This window comes from Podarcis filfolensis, assembly GCF_964270895.1.
Source record: "Podarcis filfolensis genome assembly, chromosome: 5".
NCBI classification, from domain to species: domain Eukaryota; kingdom Metazoa; phylum Chordata; class Lepidosauria; order Squamata; family Lacertidae; genus Podarcis; species Podarcis filfolensis.
In genome coordinates this window covers 71,476,118-71,496,184 of record NC_139608.1, presented here as the reverse complement: position 1 = coordinate 71,496,184, position 20,067 = coordinate 71,476,118, and the positions used below count along the sequence as shown (strand labels likewise).

Sequence of the window (20,067 nt, the reverse complement as noted above, 5' to 3'; positions counted from 1 at the left end):
CCAGACCTTTTCAGGGAAAGGCAGACCCCAGAGAGTGAATATACACACCAATGTCATCGTATTCAATTGTCTCCTTCAATTCACATGTGCTTTTTAATTTTAAATCATTATTTTTTTAATAAAACAAATGTTAGAATTTAGATCTAAAATCTTTTAATTGAGGAAAAAAAATCTAACAAGTCATGAGGTGGTGGAAGACTTTGTCCAAATGGTTAGACTATAATAGGGTCAACTCCCAACTATAATTCACTGCATCTATTTCCAGTGTTTAGCTACTGCTAAACATTGTGCAAAAATGCAACTCCCATTAGCCAGTGGCCAGGAATAATGGGAGTTGTAATTCAGCAAACATCTGGAGGGCCAAAAGTTATCCACTGGTGCATAAGGGGATTCCAAGAATGACAGAAGTAACCCCCCCCAAAAAAAACCCCACCCTCAATCCTACACAGCAGCATTCCACAGCAGCAATCAAACATTTTGTTGCAGGTCAATAGTTCAAAAAGATAAGATATACAGAAGTTATATTTCTTAAGTCAGGTAGCACTACTACTATTAAACGGATACACATTAAATCTAGCAGACACAGGGATCTGGAGCAATGTAGAGAACACAGTTTTTTGTATTAGGGATAGTTGGAGGAGGGGGAAAATTGCCCAACTTCCTGTCCACTCATTATTTCTACTTCTATTTACACATGAAAATGTTTATTCCCACTAGGATTAGAACACAGATGTTGTAAGTGACCAGTTTAAATAGCCAGCAATCATTTAGATGATGTCTGGACCATTCAATATGATGAAATGTAAAGGCAAGATAGACACAAAACATTTTCTGTCCCTGTGAGAAACAATCAACCAAACAACTGCCTCGTGAAAAGGTCACACATTCCCCATTTTGTTTTATAGGAACAATGTTGTAATGGACAGCTGCTCTAGGGCCACCGAGGCAGAAGACTTCAATCAAATAAAAAGAGACTTTAGAGCCACTAAATTAAGAAGGAATGGGTTTCTGTCGTTGGAACACTGTTCTGCACTAACACTATCAAAATAACTCAGCCAGCGTCTCTCAAGTGAGGGAAACTATCCGCCTATTGTATCCCCCAGCAGCCTTATAAAAACAACAGCAATGCTCATCAAGATAACAGTCCATTATCAGGATAATCTCACCCATGATGTACAATAGCAAGGGTGAATCTGTAGTCTTCCAGCTCGCATCAGCACCAGCAACATCTGGAAGGCCACAGGTTCCCCATCCCTGTTGTAGAGAGCATTTTTAGATTAAATTTCCTCCCCACTTGCCTTTCCCCTCAGCTCTGTTTGAAATTATGTTTAATACTCAGCTAAGGTAGAACTGATATATTTCCCAAAGAGGCAAAAGCACTGGTTATGGGCATAGGTAAATATATTAAAAAGATAAGCAAATTTAGGAAGTAAGCTACTTTGAAAACACTTGGGCATACTGTAATCATGCATAGGTTTGTACTGTTAAACATAGCCTTTGCCTAGCATTAAAAATGAAAGAACTACAAGAAATGAGAGAGAAATGTAGGCACTGATTGTATTGTTAATTGGCTACTCTCTTTTCTTGTACTTGATTCATCTGTAGGACATCAAACATCTTCTGACAACACCTGACATCCCTAGTGGCATAATTTTGTTTGGAAGCTAAGGTCAAACCAGTATATTTACATAAGTGAACCTAAGCAAATTGACATTCTCAATCCTGTTTATCATTATGCAAACCAAATAAACCATTGTTCTATTTACTTGTTTACTTTGCTTTGTACATAACATTTATTTCAATTATGCATGTTAAACTGAGATCATGAATAGAAATAGAAAGTAGGAAACTAGGTTAGGGTGTCCCCATACCAGCTTAGCAGGTTTGTGGTTGGACATCAGATGTTTCACCAACAATACCTGTTTCAATTCATGAAAGATTTAACACAAGAAGGAGGTTAGGATACTTTCAAGAATGGAGAACCAGGGGTTTAATTTAATACCACAATTAGACCCATCTTCAAACATATGAAGAACAAACAGAATGCAATATAGACCTCTTCCATTTCACTTTATCCAGAGGAGAACCTACCTGAATAGGTTAGAACAGAATCAAAGGTGAAACAGAGAACGAACTGTTTTTGAAACATTAATAATAAAGAAAGAGGGAGGGATAGCTCTTCGCGAATATTTATAAAATAGTAGTGCAGCAAAACAAATGCAATTCCTCTGCAATGTAAAAAGGACAGGCAAAGGATGTCCAACAAGAAATTCCAGAATAAGTTTGCCAATTAGAATAATAAAATCATGGAATTGTATTAGTTGGAAGAGACCCTGAAAGTCATCTAGTCCAAGCCCTTGCAAGCCAGGGTACATTCTGAGCTTTGGCCTGCCTGACCTTCCTACAACTGTAGGCTACTTCGTGATTTCTACTTTGTTCCATTTCTTACACATTCCCTTCTTTCTTCTCAGCTCATCTATATGCTCCTTACGCAGGCACACCGTTTTTCTTAGGTGCCTCTCACTCTTCTTTCTTTCTTGTTAGAATTGTCTGCATTTGTGCATTCAGTATTTCACCTTTAAGAAACTCCCGTCCATCTCAGACTCCCTTCTCTTTGGGTATTTCTGACAAAGGGACCTCACCCAGTAGTTCCGTAAGTTTCATTTCTGAAATCAGTCTTCTTAAAGTCTAGAGTGCAGGCGCGACTGTACTTAATTTTACCTTGCCTGTGTATAATGAAATCCCAAGAGGACGTGATCTCTTCCTCCCAAGATTCCCTGTACTTCCACTTTATAGATTAGTTTCTCCTTGTAGGTGAGGACCAGGTCCAAGAAAGATTACCCCCTTGTTGCTTCTTCCACATTCTGCAAAATGAGGAAGGCAATTGAGGAATTTGTTGGACCTTACATTCTTGCCGAGTGTGTGTCCCAACAGATAATCAGGGTAATTTAAGTCCCCTATGACTACTATATCTTTCCTTTTTGAATGTTTGGTAATCTTGCACCACTCAGATTGGGGTGGTGTACAACAGTATAAAGGCTTGTTTCAACTATATTTTTAAATTCCCCAATACCCATGCAGGTTATAGCTCCACGAGGGAAGACTTTGACTTCTTTGTTTTGGTTTATAGCTCTTAAAATTTTTTTATCCAAGTATACAAAGTGTGCATTAAACTAATGCATTTTCTCAATCCTGTGTGATCCAGATGGTACCTCCACTAGGAATTTCTCTTCTTGCTCCATTTCATACCTGCTGCTTTCGGAATTCCACTCTTCAGGACTGCAGCCCCCAACACTACTCTACCATCTGCCTTCACCATTGACATGATTGTACACTTTTAACAAATATGCTTCTGTTTATTTTCCTGAGAATAATCCGTATGGCTCATGCAGAATAAAGTGAACAAGCTTTTATTTTCTTGGTCCAGCTTACTTATGAAAGTCTTGATTGTAAATTCACAATTTTTAAATGAACAGTATATTACTAAGTTAATTGCACAATTCTCATTGACATCAATGGAACTTTTTAACCAGTTTAGCTGGATCCGACCTCTTATGTCCAACTAAAAGATTATATTTACATATTTCTCCATTAATTGGGAGTACTTGATTGGGAGTCCTTGTTGTAAGGACCTGTTAATATGGATCAGAGAGAGCAGGTAGTAAAAGTTTTTGCAAGGCATTTGTTTAATCCTATGTATGAGAGGCAAGGAGGGACGTGGGTGGCACTGTGGTCTAAATCACTGAGCCTAGGGCCTGCCAATCGGAAGGTCGCGGTTCAAATCCCGCAACTGGGTGAGCTTCCATTGCTCGGTCCCTGCTCCTGCCCACCTAGCAGTTCAAAATCACATCAAAGTGCAATTAGACAAATAGGTACCGCTCCGGCGGGAAGGTAAATGGTGTTTCCGTGCACTGCTCTAGTTTCGCCAGAAGTGGCTTAGTCATGCTGGCCACATGACCCGGAAAAACTGTCAGCGGACAAACGTCAGCTCCCTCGGCCAGTAAACCGAGGTGAGCGCCGCAACCCCAGAGTTGTTCATGACTGGACTTAATGGTCGGGGTTCTTTACCTTTTTTATGAAAGGCCAATGAAAGTCAGTGTTTGCTTGGTAAAATGAACAGTGGCTGTGAACTGCACTCCATTTCATTTCTAAGTCTGCCTTAGTTACAGTTACAGGTAGCAGAACCAGTAGTAGGGAGATTCAAAGCCTTCCTGTGCCAAAGGGTTTTTGAGGAAGCATCCTGTTACTATTGTTTTAAAGTGCAAATTTCAAAATATAATGGCAGATAAGGGTGGGATTTTGTTTGTTTTAAACAAGAGCTTATTTTAAGTTTGCACGACAGAAGAACTGAGATGTTATACCACAACAAGGATACCACTTTTCAAACAAAGCAGAACAGACTGTAACATCTTAAAAATCTTGTTTATCTGGAAATTCTCTTGGCACAGTGGTCCCCGCTTTTGAGAATAGTCTCGTTTGAGTGACACAGGAGGCTGCATTAGGAAGGGGGTCATGAAAGCCCTTATATATATGGAAGAGCTCCCATTTATTTCCATAAAAGCCATATCTACAACATTTCTGCCAACGTGTATGTTTATCAGCCAAGCCAAACATAATGTTTCACAATACTGTATAGATATGTCCTTGGATTCACAGCATCCTTACCATTATGTGTTACGAAGCAAGTCCGGGATATAGCCTTAAACACTGAGCTGCAGAGATCTGGGAAAAGGGAGATTTCCCAGTGTAGCTGTATGTCTATCTCGTAGTCTCTATCAATAGTTTCAGTTTCCAGCCAGAATATAATTACTCTTTTAGTTTTCTTTAGGTCTTTAACTAATCTTTTTTTATCCAAAAGTTGATTAAATGGTAATAAAATGCCTGCAAAGGTGTAGTTTGCAAAAACAGATACTGGATGCACTCTGACCAGTAGACCCAACCCTGATAGCATTATGGAAAATTCCAGTATTTCAGACATAAGTACAGAAACACAAAGGCTGCATTACACCACCAATTTAAATTCCTATAACATTCCCAGAGAACACTGGGAATTGTTGTTATCTAGGAGGGATCCCTGGATCTACTCCCTCTCCATATCATCATATCCATGATTCTTTGATGAAGCTGTGACATTTAAAGTAGTAAAACCATGTAAATTTCTAGCATAGATAGGCCCAAAGTTCACAATGAAGAACAAATGCTGTACACATTCAAGAGCTTTTCTGTTTTTATCTGAGTAATTTCATAACCACAGGACTTCAATCCCATTAGGTCACTTTAGTGTTTAACAGTGCTAAAAGGATCAACGAGAGAAAATAACCTCAAGTAAAATCAAAGGAAAACAAAAAGGACAAAGATAAACATCACTTTTTCTCCCCTAAGGCAAGCACAGTATGATGGTTTAAACGGCTTGGCATTTCAGTATTTCACACTGAATACTTCAATTTTCAGTTTTATTAGTTGTGACACTCACTTGTCATCTGTCATTATAAACTCTTTTGTGTTTTCCACTCTGAACGTGACAATTGCTTCTAGCTCTATGTATGCATGTATGTATGTATTTTAAATCCTGCATAATTACCTTGTGAAGTCTGTCATCTCCATCATAATCACACACATCCGTTTAGCCAGAACGATGATGTCATTGCTGGTATCATCCCATATTTCAATCTCTGCATCAAGTTTACTCTTGACTTTCTTAAAGTCAGCCACTTGCTCAGCTATCTTTTCTTTCTCTGCCTCTGGCAACTGAGTCATCTTTGCCTGCAAGGTAAGATAATTTGATTTGCAAAACATCTGCCTTTGTCAGAGGGTGTCCTTCTTTTGTGGATGCAAATGGACATTAACAAATGACTGCTCTGAATAAGATGTCATTTTGAAACAACAGCTGAGATCTGATGCCTGCATCTTTGGGCTATGTATTTGTCCAAGGATTGGCTGGTCCTGCACTGGATACTTAGAAAAGTCAAAACTGCACCACTGTGTGTTCTGTGCACAGATTATAATAAATAAACACGTCACACCCAGACACCCAGGGTCCCTTTTAGTGGGACAGGCCACCCAGTAACAGAGATAAAGGGCAGTTTAAGTGTAGCACTTTCCTCTTCACCAAAGGAATTAATAGCAACTATTTACCTATATAGTGGGACGCGGGTAGCACTGTGGGTTAAACCACAGAGCCTAGGACTTGCCGATTAGAAAGTCGGTGGTTCGAATCCCCGTGACGAGGTGAGCTCCCGTTGCTCAGTCTCTGCTCCTGCCAACCTAGCAGTTCAAAAGCACATCAAAGTGCAAGTAGATAAATAGGTACCACTCTGGCGGGAAGGTAAACGGCGTTTCCGTGCGCTGCTCTGGTTCACCAGAAGTGGCTTAGTCACGCTGGCCACATGACCCGGAAGCTGTACGCCATCTCCCTCGGCCAATAAAGCGAGGTGAGCGCCCCAACCCCAGAGTCAGTCACGATTGGACCTAATGGTCAAGGGTCCCTTTACCTATTTACCTATATAAGGGATGCGGGTGGTGCTGTGGTCTAAACCACAGAGCCTAGGGCTTGCTGATCAGAAGGTTGGTGGTTTGAATCCCACAACTGGGTGAGCTCCCGTTGCTCAGTCCCTGCTCCTGCCAACCTAGCAGTTCAAAAGCACATCAAAGTGCAATTAGATAAATAGGTACCGCTCTAGCGGGAAGGTAAACGGTGTTTCCGTGCGCTGCTCTGGTTTGCCAGAAGCGGCTTTGTCATGCTGGCCACATGACCCAGAAGCTGTCTGCAGACAAACGCCGGCTCCCTCGGCCAGTAAAGCAAGATGAGCGTGCAACCCCAGAGTTGTCCACGACTGGACTGAATGGTCAGGGGTCCCTTCACCTTTACCTTTATTTACCTATATAGAAGGAAGTAAAGAGATGTCCTCAGGGGAAATCATCACAGTGGGGCAGAAATATCCCTGATGAAAGGCAAGTGTTGTGGATTGATACTGGGGAATGTATCAGTTGCAAAAGTGGGTACTACTCTTTGGTATCACAACAATTTAAAATTACTGATATTGTCATACTCACTGTGATCCAAGCATATTTTTCATTTAAATATGTTCATATATTACTGTATTGTGTAGTTTGGGCCATTTGTTTTGACTCCACCATCTTACCCAGGATAACTCATTATTAACCTGTTTGTATACATATTATATAGTACACATACATGTATATTGACAGCTTAATACAATTGGAGGATAAAGTACCAGGTATTTTATTTTGGGGTGGGTGGGTGGGTGTGTTTTGTGGTGTGCTCCCCATCCCTTCAATGTGAAAGGCTCATCATACAATCCTTCTAGAATAGACAAGGGAATGATTAGCTGATTACTCCTCTACGCTGAATACTCCTGTGCGGCCTCAGGCTTGGATGGGCCCTCTGCTTACTACTTTCTGTGGGTTACCTGCCAGCACAGACCACCCCTTGCTGTCAGTTGGGCCCACTGTCTGTAGTGGTATTCCTAGAGCTGCTGCCAACCACTTCCTCCTCCTCGGGACTAGCAGGATTAGCTAGAAACAGTGGCAGTGTAATTGCTGGAAAGGATTCAAGCAGCTGCCATGCCCCATAATGCAATGCCTGACAGTGGGCATTCCTTGCATTGTGGAGCATACAATATCACAACCATATGTGTATTTTTCAGACAATCACAGCACCTCTGCCACCACCCAGAGGAGGTGGAGACTGGTGGCGAGGTTTCAGCAGGCAAAGCATCAGCCCCCAAGAGCCCTACGCGGCACCTGGACCCCAGTTGTTTCCCAAGCATACCAAGTGCTGGCACCAGGCCTGGGTGCAGCAGTGACTAGATCAGATCCACAGTCTCTGCAGTAACTGACAAACAGGATTACCTGAATTCAGATGCACTTTAAGCATATCACTTCTATAAAGAAAAAAAAATCAGTTTCTCTCCCAAAGGCATGAAATACGGATAAACTGTTTAGTCATTTTCAATGCCCATGTTCTATTCTTTCTTCTACTTACATGCTTTAATTTCCAGGAATTGTCTAGAAGCGTGTATTTAGTATTTGTTTTAATGATGGCCAGCCTCTTTCCAGCTGTCAATGATTATGCCATCTGCCTTGCCAAAAGGCGCTCTGAATAAATGCTTGAGGAGAAGAGAAACTGCTCTGGTATTGGAATAGAAATCTGCTAATCTGTGGTTATCTATATCTGTAGATATATATTCCTAAACTAACCTGACATGCTTAGAAAAATGTATTTACAGATTTATATAACCATTCACTTGGTCACCACAAGGAACATTTTTTAAAAACTAAAGAGAACAAAAAGAAATGTGTAAGAATAGCACAACTGAAAACAACCCTTTTCCTACTGTGCTTGTCATTTTCAGAATGAGAGGACAGCTTATGTGGATTGAAACAGAAAACACGTTTAGACTGAACTGTGACTAAATTCTAGTTACATTGGATAAATTATTTTAAACCTTGCAGATCGTGGAGAAGCGAATATAGCCTCCCTTCAGTTTTAGAATTCCATCCAACTGCATGAGAAAATATTGATTATCCCATACATTGGGGGACCTTTATAGGGTTCTTGATCTTTCCTGGCACTACAAGGTAGTGAAACATTCCAAATCTTAACAGAGGACACATTTAGAAGCAAGTTTCTCTAGGTCATTCATTCTATCTTCCTTAGTAGCACAGTGCCATGCTGCTCATAAATCATACAGAATAATCAGCCTGTAGGCATGGATCTCTGTGGGAATATTCTCTGATGGCTAAGGACTTTTCATATTTAAGGGGAACAATATTTAAAAGTATTCAGCTGAAACAGAAACCAAAGCTGACTCATGGCTGCATTCAACTAAATTTTAAAATTCAAACCAGAAATGCAGTTCTCTATCTTACTTTACATGCTTGAAAGGCTCCTCCTCCTCTTTTCCTTGCTGCATTTTAATAATGAAAAATGCATGATGTAATAATATTGTGTTGCTAGTGTCCCTGCCTCTACAGCCTCTCTACAGAGACAGTCCCTGCCTCTGCTTACGGCCAGAGAAACTTAAGTCACATAGAAATAGCCTCCTGATACTGTCTCAGACCATTTATCCATCTTGTGCAATATTATCTTCACTGATTGATTGTAGCTCTCCAGCATTTGAGACAGGAGACTTTCCCCAGTTCTGCCTGGAGATGCCAGGACCTAAAACTGGGACTTTCTGCATCGAAAGCATCTGCTGTACTACTCAATCACATGTTTGCTGTACTCCCAATCAATGACATGTTTTGCATTACTAAATGATACCAGGTACTGCCACTGTTTAGAGCAAAAGCCATGGATTCTGGTGTGACACACACCAACAAGTAAGTACAGTGGTACCTCGGGTTACAAACACCTCAGGTTACAAACACTTAGGGTTACAGACTCCGCTAACCCAGAAGTAGTACCTCGGGTTAAGAACTTTGCCTCAGGATGAGAACAGAAATCATGTGGCAGCGGCAGCAGAAGGCCCCATTAGCTAAAGTGGTACCTCAGGTTAAAAAAGGTTTCAGGTTAAGAACGGACCTCCAAAACGAATTAAGATTGTAACCAGGGGTACCACTCTATTATAATAGGTGAAGTGGGGGTATATTCCACAGGAAAGCGAAGGGAAACAGATCGTTCTTCACTTAACTTGGGGTGTTGCACTTGTGTGGATCTCTCACATATTTGGGTAGGTGGCAGTAAAGGTAAAGGGACCCCTGACCGTTAGGTCCAGTTGTGGCTGACTCTGGGGTTGCAGCGCTCATCTTTCTTTATTGGCCAAGGGAGCTGGAGTACAGCTTCCGGGTCATGTGGCCAGCATGACTAAGCCGCTTCTGGCGAACCAGAGCAGTGCACGGAAACACCGTTTACCTTCCCGCCGGAGTGGTACCTATTTATCTACTAGCACTTTTGATGTGCTTTCGAACTGCTGGGTTGGCAGGAGCAGGACTGAGCAACGGGAGCTCACCCCATTGCGGGGATTCGAACCGCCAATCTTCTGATCGGCAAGCCCTAGGCTCTGTGCTTTAACCCACAGCGCCACCCGTGTTCCCAGTGGCAGTAGGTCCCCTTTAAAGCAATAGATTTCAGCTTCATAAACTGCCACAAAGAAAGTGGGTGTGTTACAATAAATAGCAATGGCTAAATAGAGCTATAATGGCCAACCTGTCTTTTTCAGGTAGGTTGTTACCCTGCAGTGTGGTATCAACACAGTTGCCAGTCTCTCTCCTTCCGGTAGGTGGCATCAGGAGGAAGTCACAATGGCCAACTACTACAGCATAATGGAAGAGCAAAGCTCTCTTCTGATATTTTCAGTAACACTAAGGGTGTCTCTGCCTGAAGGAGACAAGTTGGCCATTCTGGTGAACTTATGATGCTACCTGCCTGAAGATGAGTGGCTGGCCATTGTGACCACCTTCTGATGCCACTTGCCTGAAGGAGTGAGGCTGAAAAGGAGAGTTTCTCCATTGTGACCTAATGCCAGAGCCGGCCCACCCATCAGGCAGTGTGAATAAGCACAAGAGGAGGCACCCTGCCTGTCCCGTCACTTCCAGCACATAGAGTTGCTATTCATCTTTCTTTCCCCTTGAGCAAAAAGGTAAGTGGCAAAACCTTCTTTTGGCCACCCCTCTTGTCAAGTTCCACGAGGGAGGGCATTCTGGCACATGGTGGAAATGTGGGGCAGCACATTCCCATTTGACATCACCTCTGCCTAATACTGATGCTGCCTGCCAGAAGACTGACCATAGCGTGTACTTCATGTTGATGCTGTCCATCTTTAGGAGAGAGAATGTGCCCCGTGTACCCTACTGCAGCTCCTGCTCATCTGACAAAAAGACTAAAAGACACCCCATCATGCCCACATGTTGCCAGCCACTTTCCTGGAAAAGGTACCCATCACATTCCAGACCAGACTGCTTCACTGTTTCCCTCCCATATGGAAATTTTGCCTCTTCAAAGGCAGGGGCATCAGTTCACCAATGCATTGTTAGAGCTCAGGTGACTGCCCTCTTAACAGCTGTATGTATTGTATGTGCACCTAAAATAATTGCTACTCCTTGCTTAGAGGAATAATGCCTAAATAATTTTTCAGAATCCATTTTAAAATGACATACTTTCAGGCATACATTTTCTGGATGCTATTGTGTTAGAAATTGGACAACTTCTCACTCTTCATCCTGATTATAAAATCCATTCAGATTACAGGACAGTAAAATAAGTTTAGATTTTGTGTGATACATTAAGGATATGCATAACAGATGGTTAATTAACATTATAGCAATTTCGCTTCACTGAAAAACAAATTCCTGAATATTTTTGTGTATGCCAACCAACATGCTGTGAACTTAGACTGAATTTTAAATACATAATCAGATTAATCTGACATCAGTCCACCCTGAGGCTGTGGAGCCTTATAGAAGTATTGTTCCTCATTCAAGAGAACAACAGGAGGAGGATATTCACTGAGGTCCAGCACCAAGGGCCTTCTGGCCCTTCCCACACTGCAAGATGTGAGGTTACAGGGAACCAAGCAGAGGGCCTTCTTGGTAGTGGCACCCGTCCTGTGGAACGCCCTCCCATCAGATGTCAAGGAAATAAACAACTATCCGACTATCCAACTTTTAAAAGACATCTGAAGGCATCGCTGTTTAGGGAAGTTTTTAATGTTTGATGTTTTATTCTGTTTTTAGTCCTCTGTTGGGAGCTGCCCAGAGTAGCTGGGGAAACCTAAAAACTACTACTACTACTACTACTACTACTACTACTACTACTACTATTATTATTCAGGCTGCAATCCTGTACCCACTGAGGGGGTAATTCAATCCCAAGATCTGCCAGGATCCAATGGATCCCCAAGCTCAGGTGGGTCTACACTGGCATAAGCCCCAAGCCCAGCTCAGCCGGAATGAGAGTCTATCATCCCAACTCAGAATGTTGGGACAACTTGATTTAAACAATTTTTAAAATAGCAAAAACAATTATGGGAAATTGTTTTGTTTTTTTAAACAAATATATATATATTGCTGGCTTCTCACTTCAGTTTCCTTATCCAGAACCCACACAGCCTTGCTAAACTATTTCCACTGTGGATTTATTTTTAAATATTACTGAACACAAAAGTGAACAAAAGAAAATCCCTCTCAAATAGCCCTTCTCCAAAAGGACATATAAAATGAATCATGATTCTGGTGCAGGGAGCATGTGGGGTCAAAGAAGCCTGTTAAATTCAAGTGTAGCAGAGCTGTTTGGAGACTACAATGCATCTGCAAATGCATTTTCATAAGTGAAAAGATATGGAGGCAAGGAGGTTGAAGGGCAAGCAGGAGCTACTGTGAAATCATGTCAGGCATCTTCTGCATAACAATCATATCACTACAAGAGTTCTCAAAGTTACACAAACAGCTTGTCTGTGAATCCAATTTTATATGTAAAATATAAAATATCTGTTTGGTTCTCACTGTCAAAACAAAAATACAAACCCTTTGCCTTCTCACCTATGCATCTGCTTATCCATTTAAATTAGGCTCTTAATCCCATTCATGAGTTTTGGATACACTGCTGGGCTTAGTGTCACAATAAGGTCCAGTATACTATGAGATCACTTCACTACATTAAATATCTTAGGTGCTTGATCAGTTAATACCATTCCATACCATAACTTCAAAGTAGAAGGTTGAGTGGTGAAGAGAAATGCACAAGTTAAGACCATTGTAACTTGAAAATGGCTCAGTTTGATTTTGTATATAGTTTTGCATGCTTACTTTATTGTTTGTAAAGGTAAAGGGACCCCTGACCATTAGGTCCAGTTGTGACCGACTCTGGGGTTGCGGCGCTCATCTCGCTTTATTGGCCAAGGGAGCCGGCGTACAGCTTCCGGGTCATGTGGCCAGCATGAAAAAAAGCCGCTTCTGGCAAACCAGAGCATTGCAATGAAACACTGTTTACCTTCCCACCGGAGCGGTTCCTATTTATCTGCTTGCACTTTGATGTGCTTTTGAACTGCTAGGTTGGCAGGAGCAATAGGAGCTCACCCCATCATGGGGATTCGAATCACGACCTTCTGATCGGCAAGCCCTAGGCTCTGTGGTTTAGACCACAGCGGCACCCGCGTTACTGTACTGTAAATGTTTGAATGTGTTTTCTGGAACGACTTCTATTGTCTCTTGAACTTAAACCAGCCACCACCGCACCATTGTCTAAAAACCACCAAGATTCCCCGTTTACCATTTAATGCACAGTTCAAGAATCACTGTTATCTATCCCCTGCAATCCATCCTAATGCATAGTAAACTATGAAATTTACTTCAATGGGAGTCAGTGATGGCCACCAACTTGGATCACTTAAAAAGACAAATTTAATAAATAAAAAATCAAATTTAAATTATATAAAATTGAAGGGCAATTTTAAAATACAAATTCATAGAGGACAAGGATGGCTATGTTCTACCTCACTGGTGTAGGCATTAGGCCTCTGAATACCAGGTGTGGGTAATCTCAGGCGGACCAAGTGCTGTTGTGCTCATGCCTTGCTTGTGGGTTATCCCATCAGCATCAGACATCAGACTCCTGAGGGAACAAGATACTGAACTAGATGGGCCAATGGCTTGACCCAGGAGGGCTGCTGTTACGTTCCTGTGCCACTATTGCCATGTTTGCACCACAATTTGTATTTTCCCCACCAACAGACTTTTCCATATGGGAGCTTGAGCACACATGTACAGTGAATGATGCAGTACTAATGGGAGTGGCATGGCATAATTCAGCAATAACAGTAGGCAGTGAGTACCATATACAGACAGTTGGCAACAGGAAGAGAAGCAGCAGACCTTTTCCTAGGCAAATTCTCAGCCTCCGGACTGAAACCCAAATCTGAAACCATAGTCACTCTCAGCCGAAACTACCTCACAATGTGGTTATGAGCATAAAATGGGGAAGCAGGAGGAGAATTATGTTCACCACCTTGGGCTCCTTTGAGGAAAATTGGGATATAAATTCAATTAATGAACAAATCTTGTCAGCATCCCTTCCTGCAATTTCACCTATTTTTCCAAATTACACCAACAATTATTCTGCATGGAAACTATTTTAAGGAAATCCCTTATTTATCTCAAACTCCAAAGGTAATAGTTTTAAGGCACAATTCAGACTAAATTGGGCAGCAGTGGTATCTTAATTGCCAAGTGTTTTGTTTAGTTTAGGAATCATTGTGTTATGTATTCAGTGGCCTGTGTTTGCCTGACCTTGAGTCTGAACTAAGGATTCTTAGCGCAATACATATCCAATCACAGAATGTTTCAGGATTTGGGCTATAGCCATTGGCCCTTAAACTCTTTATGATTTGAAGCTTGGGAGTTTAGACACGTTGAGAGTGGGAGTGGCCCAGGCCTTCAGAAAAGTATATAAGCAGCTGCTTTGCCCTAGTTGTCCAGTTCTTTTAGTTCAGTAAAAGTTATTGCTGTTATCACTGTGTCTTGCTTCATAGGAACCCACCTACACTTCACATCATTTCACACAGTATGTTTTAAGAACACTGGAAAGTCACAGTTAAACCCTGGGGAATTAACTGATTTTAAATATTTGCACTGTTCCTTTATAATATTGATACATTTCCCCCCCAAAGTCTAACATAATGAATTGAAGAAAGAGTAGGTATAATCACTTATACCCTGATTATCTGCATTCATTCTATACAGAGACTGCATGGAAGTTGCCAACATTCTGTTACTATTGGACACCATTGTGGAAGCATGGTGAAGATTCTGTTCCTCTGAACGCTCTTTCACCTGGGCCGAAGAAGACTTTGCTCCTGGAGACTGTGTAGAAGACAGCTGTTGATCAGGACAGGTGCTTTGGGCAGTTGCCAAAGCATAGTGCAAAAGGGCATCACCCATTTGGCATCTCTACAGCAGCCATCTGGTCAGTTTGGATGTTTATCCAACTTTATGTCATTCCTCACACAGAGAAAATTGTACTTGTGCAGCAGCAGGTGAGCTTAACCCAATGAGTGGTAATTCTCAAGATGGTATGTACAGGCTCCTAGGAGAGCATATATATCTCAGATTATGGCTGGCTGGGTTGCTCGCCTTCCATAAAGTTGCTACTGCAATCTGAGAAGACTGTCATTTTATTGCTGGAAAGGCACTGCAACTTAAAAGCAAAAAGGGGGTTTGCTACTTTGACTGGTACCGTTCCTACTGTTTTGTTTCAGTTTCTGAAAATTTAATGAATGATAGGGTAGCAAACTGTTATCTCTTATATATTAACTAAGGTGCATCTCATAATAACAGGAGTTAATATTATTAAAATGATGTCCCCAGAGACTATTTAAAATAAAAGGAATTGTGGTATCTGCATTGTACACAAGTTTAGATACGTGTGTGTGTGTGTGTGTGTGTGTGTGTGAGAGAGAGAGAGAGAGAGAGAGAGAGAGAGAGATTTTTCCAGGATGTAGAAAACCTTGGCTTATTGTAAACAGGATAAACAATTCAACTAGAACCCTGACATTCAGCTGTCATTCTTCTGAGTGTCTACATGGAATGGTGGGTCTCTCTGATGTAGGGAACTGGAACTGATAAGGTCTTAACAGAAGCAGCATGTAAGGAACAAGGGAGTGGACGCAAGATGGAGGGTGCTTGTTTCTTGCTTTTAGCGCTCAGAAAACTCTATTTTTGTTCACAATGGGACTGCAAACCCAGAGGAAATCAAGCTGCAAGAAGGAGCATCTGGAACTACACCACTTGGACTCTCTTTTTCTGAAACAGCTGCTTTACATCTATAGCTGTGGGCAAGGTAGTGGGTGCATGCTTTATTTATTCAAATATTTCTATCCCATCTTGTATCACTTGATGTCAGGGAGATCAAGATATAAATTACATAAAAGGGATGACTAACCTGTGGGCCAGATGCAGCCCAGCAAGATTCAGGAAGTGGCCCACCAGCCCCCACAGCTTTATCTCCTGATCTCAGCAGTGAGATTGGAAGAAAGTGTTTTCTCGATTCTTTGGATTTTGCATTCTGCACCATACCTACCCTAAAGCTGAGAGGGGGCAGTCCTGGAAATTCTGCTTTTTACCTTTCACATATCCTTCTGTGAAGTGTAAAAGATTGTGCTACCACCCCTGCACCCCACCCCCCTTCTCAGAACTATGATTGGAAAGGTTGGAAATGTCTCTGTTTGCTCTCCAAAGGTTGTCTTCCCCACTCCCACTCCCAAGCTGTGATGGAGAGAAGTGGAAATGCTACCTTTTACTTTTCACAGTAAAATAGTTCCCAATGAAATTTTATATTTCATGTTCCATTAAAACTGAATATGACACTACAGTATCTGTCAGATTCACAAATACAGATGTACTCCCTTCATGGGAGATTTCACATTGCCTAGTTATCTGAGCAATGTAGGTTAGCCTAAATTCTGGAAGTGTAAAGAGTCTCCATAAGAGCCAGGCTGCAAGGAGAGAACTACAACGAAGCAGCACTAGCAGAACTGTTTAAAACTAGTTTCCTTTTGTATTCAAACAACATACAAAAATATGAACACTCAATAATAACCATTAGCCCTTCATGGAATGAGCACCTTCCAATTTTGAGTGGGCATTTCACAAGCAATTTCACATTGAGAACTTCAGCCTTTTCTCATTCAGTTCATAACTAATTTCACTTTGGATCTCATATGCTTTTTCCAGAAATCTACTGGAGAAAGGAGTTAATATTTTGGCATTATTCATGATAATACTCCTTAAAGGAAAAACAGTACAGGCAGTTTGATCAACTATTTTTTAATAAAATGGCTTTGGTACATACCCTGTCTGTTTTCCCTTCAGTTTGAGTACTGGTGCGGCTGTGTGCATCATGATCGTCTTCAAGATCAGAGACATCTTCAAGTTCTTCTGGGGTCTGTGAAAAGAACATGACATTATTCTTATGCATGAACTTTAAAGATGTCATACACCTGTGACAGAATACCAGACTTCCGCCTGGACCTAATGTAGGTGGCATATTGCCCCCACTTCCACAATGAATGCACATGTAAGAAAAATGTGAAGAATTCAAGAACGTGAGCTATTATTTCAGCCTATTTAACTAGTTTTTGTGTATCATATAACTGAATGTGTACAGCCAGACTGTTTTACCCCCATATTTTGCACTGATCATTCCTGATTTTCTTGGATGTTATATTTGTGACAGTTATGCATGGCTTACACAATGCAGTGTTGCTATCACAGAATGGTTTGTGATTATTAAAAACAAATGTTACAAAGTAACCTATGAGACTTGTAAAAGGAGGCTGATTTCACCACATTATCCTAATAACTCGTTAGGATACATATTAGAGTTACGTGTGTGCAAATGATCTCTCGCAATTCTCCAGAGAAATTGGGACCATGTCATCAGCTGGAGGTCAGGTGACCAGTGCTGCCTAATCATGTTGTCCACTTCTGTTTAATAGCTGACTAACACTTCAACAATCTGCTCTCTTCTCTGCTATATCTCTGTACCAAAAGCACACAGCCTCATCTGCCACTAAGGCGTGTGTGCTGCTGCTGTTGTTTTGACATCTGAGCAGCTGAAAGTGTCCATTAGCATTCCATAAATCTTTAGTTGTTGAGGTTAGGCCTCAACTGAAGTTAGACCACTTACAACCAATAAAAATTGGTAATGAAAAACTCTGCTGGCATTTGCCACTTTCTTTCACCTGTCCCACCCATTTGCTCTAATTTTGGGGTAAATTTTGCAAAAACATGGGGTGGTATTCAACTAACTTTTACTCAGAATAAACCAAATGAAATTACTAGACCTCACTTAGTCATTTTCATTAATGTCATTTGGTCTACTCTTAAGTAAAAATTTGTTGAATACCACCCATAGTTCATCAGCTAGACACTTTGATTTAATCTGATACCTCATTTGTCTCTCTGAGACCATAGCAAGTGTTCCAAAGCCTGACTTTGCAAACACAGATTTTAGTTATGCTCCTTATTGCTTCATATTAATTGCATGTTATTTGATATAGTCAGTAAAGTGACCCAACTCTTTTTTCCTGGGATTAAAAGACACTTGCATTTTCCAAGAAAGCTCCCTACATTTTCAAGTTAGAATTCAAATGCCAGACCTGTATGATGAAAACGTCTGTGTAGGTGCACCTCTAATCATTTATTTATCCACACATTTTGAGTTGTGCATACCAAACACTCACCCCTATTTGCATAGAAACAGATTGCATTTATTCAAATTGCTTTTAAAGATGAATATAACTTTATATTGAAAGAGTGATTGCTCATAAAGATTGTATGTGCTGAATTCTGAGCTAACAAGGAATTGGGTTTGACTACAATTGCCCTGTTTCTCCTGTTCTTTGTTTGATTTATGAATACCAAAAGACAAAACAGTACAACTCAGAGCTTTCCAAACTTTTCATGTTGGTGAGACACTTTTTAGACGTGCATCATTTCGCAACAGAGTAACTCAGTTTTACTAGCAAACCAGAGGTTAAACTAGCCCCTTTCCTGCCCCGGGAAGAGCACGCGGAGCATCTCCATGACACACCTACACACTACCGTGTCACGACACACAGTTTGGAAAGCTCTAGTATAGCTTGTGCTGGCTATACTGGAAGTAAAACTGGTTTCTAGAACAACCAAGTCTAGCAAGAACTTGTTTGCGCAAACATCTCTCATAGCTTGTTTGAAACATGCAGAATGGAACACTTTCTAGTAGTTTATGCATTGTTTAGAAAAATATGCCCAGGTGACCCAAATGCTAAAATAAGTTAGTGCTGAGGTGGTGATTCTCATGTTTGGAAATCACCACAAGACTTTAAAAAATCACCACCACCAAAGGCTTTTTATTCCAAGACAGAGAATCCTGGATGGCCTCACTACACCGAAAAATATATAAGCTTTTGTGTGACATCTACAGAAATTCTGACCACAACAAGCTCTAATGACAAATTAGAACTAATGGTTGAACTAATTAAATTCTAGATGAAATAGTTTTATTACAGACATATACACACTTGCTTTCATTTGTCATTTTTCACTCCTGTCACCTAATTTTTGTATAGTGCAGCTGGCGCTACTGAGAGCTATAGCTCAGAACATCTGGAGGACACCAGGTTAGGGAAGGATGCCCTATGCTGACAGGCAGTGGCTCTTCAGAGTCCCATTTAGAGAGCTTTCTCAGCCCCTAGGACCTTTTTCCTGGAAAGAATATGCATTGTCCTTTACCTAATTTAGTATTCTGCAGTAATTCACAAAATTGAAAATGCTCATGAAATTGTGAATGACGCATTGATTATACAGCATCCCTGATCCCTGTACTTTAAGAGTCTCTCTCCTATCAAACTGTTCAAAATCCTTCTCTTTGTGGGTACTTTTCAAGTGCTGTAGCAGAATATGTATGAATGATGTGGCCTTGTAATTAGTAGTAGCATGACTCTGTCTAGCCCAGTACTGCTTACTCTCCAAGACCACAATAATTTCCATCCCCACTACCCAAGATCATTTTAATTTACATAAAGAGAATGCAGCCAGATTATACGAAAGGCTCATCTAGATCACCATCCTATTTCCACAATGGTCAAACATACATGCCCAGTAAACCAACAGACAGTGCTGGAAAGGCAACCACCCTCCCCTGTTGTTGCTCCCAGGCAATGGCATCCTGACTCTGAATATGCACATAAGGCCAGTGCAAGGCACTTTACTGCATGAAGTGAAGGACAGAGTGTTGTCTCCTAGGGGTCAGCCCTGCTCAGATAAGGAGCAAGAGGTGCAGGACTCTCCAGCAGATCTCCATACTGCCAGTAAAACAGAAGAGTCATGGGATTGGGGCATCTCTGCCCCAGGACTGGAGTGCCTACACCAAAAGCTTCAGTTCTTGGCCAGCACTTGCATCTCTCAGACACACAGCTGCTTCCCAACTCCTGCAGTCATAGGAACAGAGGAGATGACAAGGCAGGTAGAAACTACAGAGCCACCACTGAAGTTCCTGGCTAGCTGCATATGGGGCAGCTTGGGAGGAGAGAAGGTAAGTACATGCAAACACCTGCTCAGATCAGGACC

At 41.3% G+C, this 20,067-nt stretch overlaps 1 protein-coding gene and 1 long non-coding RNA gene across 11 annotated transcripts in view; one reads left to right on the top strand and one right to left on the bottom strand.

Moving 5' to 3' along the window:
* The window catches only part of LOC310762875, a 602,857-nt gene extending 584,519 nt beyond the window's left edge, over positions 1-18,338 (top strand). For 2 of the 3 annotated variants that reach the window (XR_014548259.1, XR_014548260.1), the window contains 4 exons: positions 10,789-10,896; positions 14,701-14,993; positions 15,566-15,796; positions 16,828-18,338. This is a non-coding gene — a long non-coding RNA (uncharacterized lncRNA). The remainder of the gene's footprint in view (positions 1-10,788; positions 10,897-14,700; positions 14,994-15,565; positions 15,797-16,827) is intronic. The other variant, XR_014548261.1, reaches the window with a different exon arrangement.
* Positions 1-20,067, bottom strand: part of CTNNA3 (catenin alpha 3) — a 543,396-nt gene that overhangs the window by 38,923 nt on the left and 484,406 nt on the right. For 7 of the 8 annotated variants that reach the window (XR_014548214.1, XR_014548215.1, XR_014548216.1 and 4 more), the window contains 2 exons: positions 16,808-16,900; positions 5,582-5,763 (listed from right to left, as the gene is read on the bottom strand). Coding sequence is in view for 5 of the 8 variants with exons in the window: in XM_083614464.1 (XP_083470590.1) it covers positions 5,582-5,763; positions 16,808-16,900 (275 nt within the window). In the remaining 3 variants the exon portion in view is untranslated. Of the gene's footprint in view, positions 1-2,572; positions 2,865-5,581; positions 5,764-16,807; positions 16,901-20,067 lie in introns of those variants that run through there. The other variant, XM_083614466.1, reaches the window with a different exon arrangement.